At 36.5% G+C, this 10519-nt stretch overlaps 1 protein-coding gene across 1 annotated transcript; it reads left to right on the forward strand.

The window, feature by feature from the left end:
* Positions 1-251: 251 nt before the first annotated feature.
* Positions 252-1562, forward strand: LOC132549510 (uncharacterized). The gene has a single exon (XM_060213447.1). It carries the CDS (start codon positions 252-254, stop codon positions 1560-1562), a length of 1311 nt encoding a protein of 436 aa, XP_060069430.1.
* Positions 1563-10519: the final 8957 nt, after the last annotated feature.

Consider the following 10519-nt stretch of genomic DNA (forward strand, 5'->3'; position numbering starts at 1 on the left):
TGTTAAAACGTGACGATTAAAGGATAGTATTGATCACTCTGAAGTTTCATATACTCATATGAAGATAAATATGTATGTCACTGTGTAATAAATATACCTATTCTCTGTTTGCAGACTTGTTGAGTTCTCCACGCTGGTCAATGATGCGGAAACAATCAGAATAGAAGAATGGTGACATTGCCAAACGTGAACCTGGAGACAAGTTGGACAATGGCGCCGTTCTGTTACAGGATCCACTAGAGTAAACACCAATGGAGGAAGTCAATACTCCGAGACTTCCCGAGATCAACCGGGGATTTCGGGTCGGTGGTGTATCACCAGCTCGTGAGCCGCCAGGTAGGAGCTGGGCTCGTATCAGAACCTACTTGATCGACAATCCCAAGGATGAGGACCTCAAACGACGCCAGGAGATCTGGAACTATCAGCAAAAGAATCGAGGTGTCGTCAAATCATTGATGAAATCCATGCCAAATGTTCCATATCGAGTTAAAAAACCAAGAATGGAAAAAATTAAAAGGTCCACCAGAGGTGGTGCTGGACTGAATCATTTAGGTGGAGACGCTGAAAACGGACTTCATGGCGTTCATCTTCCGAGAATTGAAAGGAACAGAGAATCTCCAACCAGGCGTCACAACTTACAACGAGATATTCCCATGATAGACAGGAATGACGTTACAGATAATAACGAGCTAGTGAAACAACGACTTACCTACAAATACACAGAATGTGATGGTGTACCAGTATACGAAGTGGAGACAGAGGTAGTCCCACCAAGGTTTCCACGATTACCAGACACAGTGCTACGTGGACCAAAAAATGGAAAGATGTTCTCTCCTGGTAAGAAAGTGTCATTTTCTCTAAATGATTTATCTTCTATTGAACGGAGAGTGGAGATACGAGGATCTTCTGCTTCGTCGTCGTCTGCTTCTAGTGTAGTCTCTGACGGTGCTCTGGGAAGTTACGGGCCGAGCAGCCACCATATTGGACCAGACGCTCCAAAGTCTGTTTGGGACTATTTAAACGGTAATCAGTTTGGGGATAGTATGGCTATTGGTACAGGATTATACGGTCAAAAAAGATCCAAGATAACAAGTGATATTGAAAGAACACATGAATCCAAAGCTGACCGAGAGTGGTTCGAGAAAGTGATAGGTGATAAAGAGGTAATCAATACAACAAACTATGAAAATTTCGCGAGAACAAAGCCGATAGTTGATCACTTTAACCAGGGTCCACCACCGCCGCGACGTTTACCACCAAACGAACTGGCGTCAATGCGAAACAGGACCCAAAACTATGGAATTTCGTCGAATGTTCAGTTAGCTAAAAAACCTCTTCCTTCAGTGCAATCGTCTCCACGTTCTCCGATAGGACTTAACATAGCAACAAAAACACCTGTGCTTTCGCCTACTGGAAGCGTGGGATCATATTTTCCCGTTTTCTCTCGGGATGGTTCACCGATGAGAAAAATTGGAGGAGCAAAAAAACAAAAGCTACAAAGTTTAGCACCTGTTAAACCTCCTCCTTCTATGACTCCTACAAAATCGAATACGGCGGAATGACGAATTTGTGTTCATAGAAATTATTTATTGGGATATATTGTAGGTGAGGGAGTATTCTACAGAGACTAAACGTTGATGTGATGCGATTGGTGCGTGTTAACCAATAAGAATGACAACAATTAATCGGATAATGTCGTAATTTGTGTGCCCTTTGTGGTCGTTCCACATGCTGGCATCGCACTACCGATTTAATAAATAAGAATATACATCACGTATCCACTGTTTGTCGTAATCCGATATTGTTCAGTAAGTTTTTACAGCAACGTCGTTCTAATGGAGTCACGATAGACTAATTGCATGCAAAGAATATCGCAATTGTTTGTTATTTTGGGAATAATAAGTTCAGATAGAACCAGTTGCGGTAATATAAACACTGGCGTATTTGATTTATCTGTCCTGTTGCTGAGTGGAACAATTCTGCAGTGTATTTTACATGACTTTTTATTTATCTGACTGACATATCATTTATATCCCTTTTCAAAGAGACAATTGAACGAAGAAGTTATTTAGTGCTACGGAGAGAGTTTATTATGTAAGTCACCTATTTGTCCATTTCCTGTGTATTTTCCTCTTTACAACTGTTAACTCTTCACGTTATCTAGTCACAGCTGTGGTACTGACCGCGAGAAGGCTTAAAGGGATATTCCGCACAAGTTAAGAAGATGCCTTTGAAGAAAACTGTACAATTTCATCTACTTCTGATTTTATGGAAATCCTACACCTAAAATTACCATTAATGTAAACACATGATATATGATTTGCAGAAATTCTTGATAGATCTTGCTAGATCGATTTACAAACGTTTGCACGACCCTGATTGTGTCATAACAGGTTTGCATGGCTATTAGCCGAACAGAATGAAGTACTTTTGTAAATTATAACATCAACAGAAAATAAGACTTATGAAATAATGAAATTGCCACTCCAACAGAAATTTTGGTAAACAAGATAAACATTTGTGTATCTATTCAATACTCTGTATAAAATCTATGATCCAGTGACCTTTCAGTTCCGGATTTCTCACTATATTTAAACAGTTTGGTTTGGAGTATTCCCAACCATTTCGCTTGTCTTAACTGGCTAATGCTAACAATAATTTAAAAACAACAACATTAAAATGACTTCTTTAAAGGTACAAAACAGCCATATATTTTGCAGACTATCCCTTTAATCAGAGAACATATTGTAATAAATGGTCTTACTTGTTATCTTTTTCTTGTTCAATCTCTTCGAAAATAGCACATTTCAGATTGGCTATGTGATAGTTTGGTGAAATGTGATAGACAATTCTGTAGCGGTCCATGGATCGTTGTGCATTATACAGGTTAATCATGTTATGTTATTACCACAGCTGTTCAAACAGCTATTAACGAAACGTTTAAATGTTTACCTGTAAGTAATGACACATGTTGTATATGTTTTACTGGTTATCAGTGACACGTAATATAATTGTTATATCTGATGTACCTGTAAGTAATGACACATGTTGTATATGTTTTACTGGTTATCAGTGACACGTGTTATAATTGTTATATCTGATGTACCTGTAAGTAATGACACATGTTGTATATGGTTTACTGGTTATCAATGACACTAACTGTATTCATTATAGTGATGAACCGGTATTAAAATAACACATGAGGGTTACAAATGACAAGTGCAATTTTGCCGGTTTTAACTATAATAAACGACACGTGCTTTGATACGTTATTATTCTGGTAATTTTTGTAAGTTTTTCATAATTCGTTGTTTTAATGTCTAAATTTATCATTCCTTGTTGTGTGATACAGTAACAAGTGTCACATGTTGTACTTGTCACGTGCTGTGATTGTTTGTGTATAACAGTACATGTTGTTATATTAATTACATAATGTTGTAACACTAGGTTGTCTAATTTTAAACTACCGTTTGTCTTTCATTAAATAAACACGTTATTTATTATCTATTACATGGTTTTCTCATTTCAATTTGTGTTAGCCATGAAAGTCATTGGCATTATACTGTTGACATATTGAAGATTGTGCGTCTAGTTTATTTGGGTACGAGTCATTCCTCTATCAATACGATACTGCTAATATGATTCTTTTAAAGACAGACATATGGTTAAAGTTTAACAAAAGTAAGAGAAAATGAGAAGGATCTCACATAGATATAACCCTACCAATACATAATTACTTGTAACTTGATGGTGTGATGTTTCGGTGGATTTATTTCATACGTTCATGAGACATGTATTACCTGAGCTTTGCAGAGATATACGAACGGCACAGAAAAAAAATCATCTGACGTTTAATCAGTTTAGTCATCCTGTTTCGTCCGCCGTCATCTGCCGTCCGCTGTTAATACTTCACATTTCCCAAGTTCCACAGATTGATATAAAGCATAAATGATCCTGAGATGGTGCTTCTTATTTTTCCGAGCTAGTCCAAAACTGTCGATTGCCACCGTGGCCGCCACCTTGAAAATTGAATTTTAAAACTCTTCTCAAAGTCTGCCGGTTGTATTAAACTGAAGATTCGTGGCAATGTTAAAGAAAGGAACCGAACAATATGGTCTGATTTTTTGGTCTAATTAAAAGATAAATATGGCAGCCACGGGGGAAATTTTGTAACATGATGGCGCAATCAAGGTTGATCTCAAACTTACCTGTGAAGATCATAGTATTCTGATTGTGTTCTTAAGGTCCATTATCAAAGATTGCCGCTATCTAGAAAAAAATAGCCAAAACTTCTTCTTAATTACATTAGTGCCATTCAGCTGACAATTTTAATGGGATACTAAGAAAAGACTCCTCTTCAACTTCGACGTGACAGCTATGGCGGTTATTTAACAACATGATTGCATAATTATGCCTTTTCATCAAGAACAATTATTTTTAAATTTTTCGAGTTCCACCCGTTGGATTCAGCTCAAACTTACCTGAATGGTCATGAGAAAGTCCCGACCAAGTTTATTTATTTTTTCGCCTTGATTAAAAATCGTAGATAGCCACCATCTCTTTAAAAAAACATATAAAATGTGGAGATATTGATCTGAACACTGTTGTTATCTTGTCATCTTAACTTCTAATATATGAGAATTGTTTAGATGTTACGTTGCCTTTATATGACCGTATGGACTCATAGGCCACTTGTCTTTAGATAAAATTCTTCGCTAAGTGTTTTTGCCTGTTACTTCAGGTTCTACAAGGTAAGAATAGTTCTGAATCAGCTTTTCGTGACATTAAAGGTTAAAATAGCGTTAATGCGAACAAAAAATGTAATTATGACATCATGAGTTTCATCGAGGAGATTTAAGATGAAGGACTGTCTTTAAGCCATTGACGACAGCAGAGTTTCTAGGACGATACAGAATTGTTAACGATCTCACTGAGATATATTCTGTTTATTTGTGCGATATAAAGCTGGACGTTTTCGATGCTAAGGATGCCTATTGGTTCTGTTTTGTATACTCTGTTCTTATTTGAAACATAACATTACTTACTTGGATTCGGGAAGATTTACATGGCGAGTGTCGTCGATGAAGCAGTAGATTATTCAGGAGCATCTGGTCTTATTCTCTTTGCTCTTGTCACAAGACTTAGTGTAAATCTTCATTCTTCCATATTTTCCCTAAATCTTATTGAATTCAAGTTTGAATTAACGAGCCGGCATTTTCTTTTGATGTCCTAAGATAAAAGGTCGTTTTCGTACAGAATTGTAACTATTTGTATAATCGACTATGTAGCAATAAAATCTAGCGTAAAAACATCAACGTAACGCCTGACTGTATCTTGTGAAGAATGACTTAAAAACAGCTTTAGAACAACTTGACACTTCTAATATGATACTTATTTAAAGCGATGCCAAAAACAATGCCGACTTGTTTACAAAATCTAAAATAATTTAACAATGGCACAAAAAATAGAACAAAAGGAAGATTGACATGGAGACCGATGAAAATGTACAAGGACTAGGTGTTTCACACAGGGAAGCCATATGTTCTCACGAAATACTGATACAAGGACTAGGTGTTTCACACAGGGAAGCCATATGTTCTCACGAAATACTGATACAAGGACTAGGTGTTTCACACAGGGAAGCCATATGTTCTCACGAAATACTGATACAAGGACTAGGTGTTTCACACAGGGAAACCTTATGTTCTCACATAATACTGATACAAGGACTAGGTGTTTCCCACAGGGAAGCCATATGTTCTCACGAAATACTGATACAAGGACTAGGTGTTTCACACAGGGAAGCCATATGTTCTCACGAAATACTGATATACGAACGGCACAGAAAAATACAAGGACTAGGTGTTTCACACAGGGAAGCCATATGTTCTCACGAAATACTGATACAAGGACTAGGTGTTTCACACAGGGAAACCTTATGTTCTCACATAATACTGATACAAGGACTAGGTGTTTCACACAGGGAAGCCATATGTTCTCACGAAATACTGATACAAGGACTAGGTGTTTCACACAGGGAAGCCATATGTTCTCACGAAATACTGATACAAGGACTAGGTGTTTCACACAGGGAAGCCATATGTTCTCACGAAATACTGATACAAGGACTAGGTGTTTCACACAGGGAAACCTTATGTTCTCACATAATACTGATACAAGGACTAGGTGTTTCACACAGGGAAGCCATATGTTCTCACGAAATACTGATACAAGGACTAGGTGTTTCACACAGGGAAGCCATATGTTCTCACGAAATACTGATACAAGGACTAGGTGTTTCACACAGGGAAGCCATATGTTCTCACGAAATACTGATACAAGGACTAGGTGTTTCACACAGGGAAACCTTATGTTCTCACATAATACTGATACAAGGACTAGGTGTTTCACACAGGGAAGCCATATGTTCTCACGAAATACTGATACAAGGACTAGGTGTTTCACACAGGGAAGCCATATGTTCTCACGAAATACTGATACAAGGACTATGTGTTTCACACAGGGAAGCCATATGTTCTCACGAAATACTGATACAAGTACTAGGTGTTTCACACAGGGAAGCCATATGTTCTCACGAAATACTGATACAAGGACTAGGTGTTTCACACAGGGAAACCTTATGTTCTCACATAATACTGATACAAGGACTAGGTGTTTCACACAGGGAAGCCATATGTTCTCACGAAATACTGATACAAGGACTAGGTGTTTCACACAGGGAAGCCATATGTTCTCACGAAATACTGATACAAGGACTAGGTGTTTCACACAGGGAAGCCATATGTTCTCACGAAATACTGATACAAGGACTAGGTGTTTCACACAAGGAAGCCATATGGTCTCACGAAATACTGATACAAGGACTAGGTGTTTCACACAGGGAAGCCATATGTTCTCACCAAATACTGATACAAGGACTATGTGTTTCACACAGGGAAACCTTATGTTCTCACCAAATACTGATACAAGTACTAGGTGTTTCACACAGGGAAACCTTATGTTCTCACATAATACTGATACAAGGACTAAGTGTTTCACACAGGGAAACCTTATGTGCTCACATAATACTGATACAAGAACAAGGTGTTTCACTCAGGGAAACCGTATGTTCTCACTAAATACTGATACAAGGACTAGGTGTTTCACACAGGGAAGCCATATGTTCTCACGAAATACTGATACAAGGACTAGGTGTTTCACACAGGGAAGCCATATGTTCTCACGAAATACTGATACAAGGACTATGTGTTTCACACAGGGAAGCCATATGTTCTCACGAAATACTGATACAAGTACTAGGTGTTTCACACAGGGAAGTCATATGTTCTCACGAAATACTGATACAAGGACTAGGTGTTTCACACAGGGAAACCTTATGTTCTCACATAATACTGATACAAGGACTAGGTGTTTCACACAGGGAAGCCATATGTTCTCACGAAATACTGATACAAGGACTAGGTGTTTCACACAGGGAAGCCATATGTTCTCACGAAATACTGATACAAGGACTAGGTGTTTCACACAGGGAAGCCATATGTTCTCACGAAATACTGATACAAGGACTAGGTGTTTCACACAAGGAAGCCATATGGTCTCACGAAATACTGATACAAGGACTAGGTGTTTCACACAGGGAAGCCATATGTTCTCACCAAATACTGATACAAGGACTATGTGTTTCACACAGGGAAACCTTATGTTCTCACCAAATACTGATACAAGTACTAGGTGTTTCACACAGGGAAACCTTATGTTCTCACATAATACTGATACAAGGACTAAGTGTTTCACACAGGGAAACCTTATGTGCTCACATAATACTGATACAAGAACAAGGTGTTTCACTCAGGGAAACCGTATGTTCTCACTAAATACTGATACAAGGACTAGGTGTTTCACACAGGGAAACCTTATGTTTTCAAGAAATACTGATACTGGACATATCCGATCATATCAAAGCAAACATAGTGTGTTGGAATTTTCTGTCTTAAAGTAGAACATTTACGATACGGAAATCATACAGCTTGGCGTCCATGTTGGTTTTACGGTAGGGAAAGGGATAAGAAGCTGATGTAGATGAGTGTGTTGTGTCTTTGATTTCTAATTCTGATATATACAATGTTCAGTGGGCAATAAATCTCATTGTTACTTACAGACACCACATCATCAATATATCGACCACTGAAATTGAGTACTCTGCAAGGCGTTTATAACCTGTTTTTATCAACTTTTTGATGAATTCAACAAGTATTGTTAATGCTTTTCATTTCTTCGTCGATGTAATATTCACAAGTTGATTAAATTGTCTTTACAAAAAGAGTACGATTAGACTCTAGTGCTAAGACATTATGTTTATATGTACCTAAAAAGCCAGTGATTAGCCTTGACGTTGATATTTTATTATGTGCGTTTTGGAGGTCATTATTTCATTGTTTGATGTGTTTCTTATGATCATCATCATTTTCACTTATCTCATTTTACCTTTCGTAAGTTATATTTCACATCCATATATTGTCGGAACATAATATCTGTATGAATTACAAAACATCAGACATATTTAACAGACGCCCTTGTATTGTACTGGAGAAGATAATACAAAGACACATGATGCTTGCCTAGCTAAGCACTCCTACGTTCTTCGCTAACTCTATAATGTAGAACAGCGGAAAAGAAATAATACCAGTTGCTATTACACGACCAGACACAGATAAACTAAGTAGTCGAATCATTTGCGTTAATTATTGTTTCTGATTTCAGTTGGAGGAATTATGAGGGGAATACCCAGTACATTTATTATAATGGTTCTTTCTAAGAAAACAACAAAGGAGCTTATAAAGGTGAGAAAATGGGAGGTGATTATATAAATTACAAACGTCAGCAAGTTCTATCTATGTATAATAAAGATATATTTGGGATACTTCCCATTTATTTTTATTTTTTATATAAGTATCATTCCATTTCATTTCAATAAAAGGGGAAATTAATTTAAAACAGGATCGACCCGAAAATTTAAAAAAAAAAAGAATGCCTGTTATTTAGGACAAAATGAAAGCTAATAAAAGATATATTTCCATTATTTATACTCATAAAAACCAATTTAACAAAGGAAACATACGTTTGGCCCAGGAAACCTTCAGCTGATGCAAGATGTCGACGGCTGACACATGATCTCACTGACAGTATCGCTGAATACAAAATACCCTTCCGCAACACCAAATATATTCTGGTTGTACTTTCTCCGTGTCAAACTTTCCGTCGTTTATATATTCCTCTAGTTATATAAAATCTAAATTTGAATCAATATTCCAGTATAAACGAAGGAGGTTCATAACGTCCAGTCATTGGCAACCTGAGTAATAATAAGTTTAAAGCATGTTTGAAGAGTATTTCTTCCTTGTCTATCTGGCAAGTCTAGTTCATTTTGTGTACAGGAAAAGTAAATAATATGTGATCATATAATTGGCCAGTATAGTGATTAAAATACTATATACTATATACTAAATAAAACAGTTTTAGCATCAGTACCTCTGTATTGTCTTTTGAGTTTAGATTCCATTACTTTATGATACATAAGATCAGCGTGTGAATCTGCATTTTATTAAGTATAAAATATTTCAGTATTTCACTATTTCAATTTAACCATTCTCCATATTTTCTTAAAATTCTTTGTAAAATCATCGACAGACCTTTGACTGTTAACTAATAATATTAACTTCAATAGATGCATTAAAACTAAGTTGGGTAAGGAGACTTTATCATAGAGCAGGTAAGTGGTCTGCAATATTACAGACTAATGTAGACATTGACATCCTACTGAATACTGGAGGTGAGTATATACAAAACTGCAAAAATGAAATCAAAAATAAATTTTGGAAAGATGTTTTCAGAGTATGGTACAAACTACAAACAACAATTGAAATGTGTACAGGAAAGGAAAAATCAGTTTTGGAAATACCTATATGGTTTAATAGAAATATCACTCTATCTGGAAAGTCATTTTTTTATAAGCAATGGTATAGAAAAGGGATAAGAACAATAGCAGACTTACTAGAAGCTGGTAATACTAATAATTTTCTTAGTTTTCAAGACTTTCAGAGAATATACAATGTGACAACTAACTTTTTGAACTATCAAGGTATCATTTCTGCAGTTAAAAAATTCCTAAGAGATAATCCACCTGTGAAGAATGACTCTCAACGGCTGACTCTCAACGGCCTGTAATACCATTATATATAAAGATGTTTTTCGAGCATTTAAAAGGTTCAAAAATATTTTATAATATTTTAAATACAACTCGGACAGAGCCAACTGGTAAAGCTAAATGGGAAGAGCAGTTTGATTTAACAAATAGTGATTGGGGAATTTTCTACAAAATGCCATTTCAAATTACAAAAAATACCAAACTTCAATGGTTCCAGTATAGGGTCTCTCATCACATTCTGACAACTAATAGTAGGCTTTTTAAGGCAAAACTTGTGTCCAGTCCACTTTGTAA

The sequence above is a fragment of the Ylistrum balloti genome, unplaced genomic scaffold (genome assembly GCF_031769215.1).
Source record: "Ylistrum balloti isolate Yb309-2 unplaced genomic scaffold, AGI_CSIRO_Ybal_v1 Utg370064, whole genome shotgun sequence".
NCBI lineage: Eukaryota > Metazoa > Mollusca > Bivalvia > Pectinida > Pectinidae > Ylistrum > Ylistrum balloti.

Bases quoted from the DNA above. Each gene is read 5' to 3' on its own strand.
- LOC132549510 (XM_060213447.1), top strand. From the start codon at position 252: ATGGAGGAAGTCAATACTCCGAGACTTCCCGAGATCAACCGGGGATTT.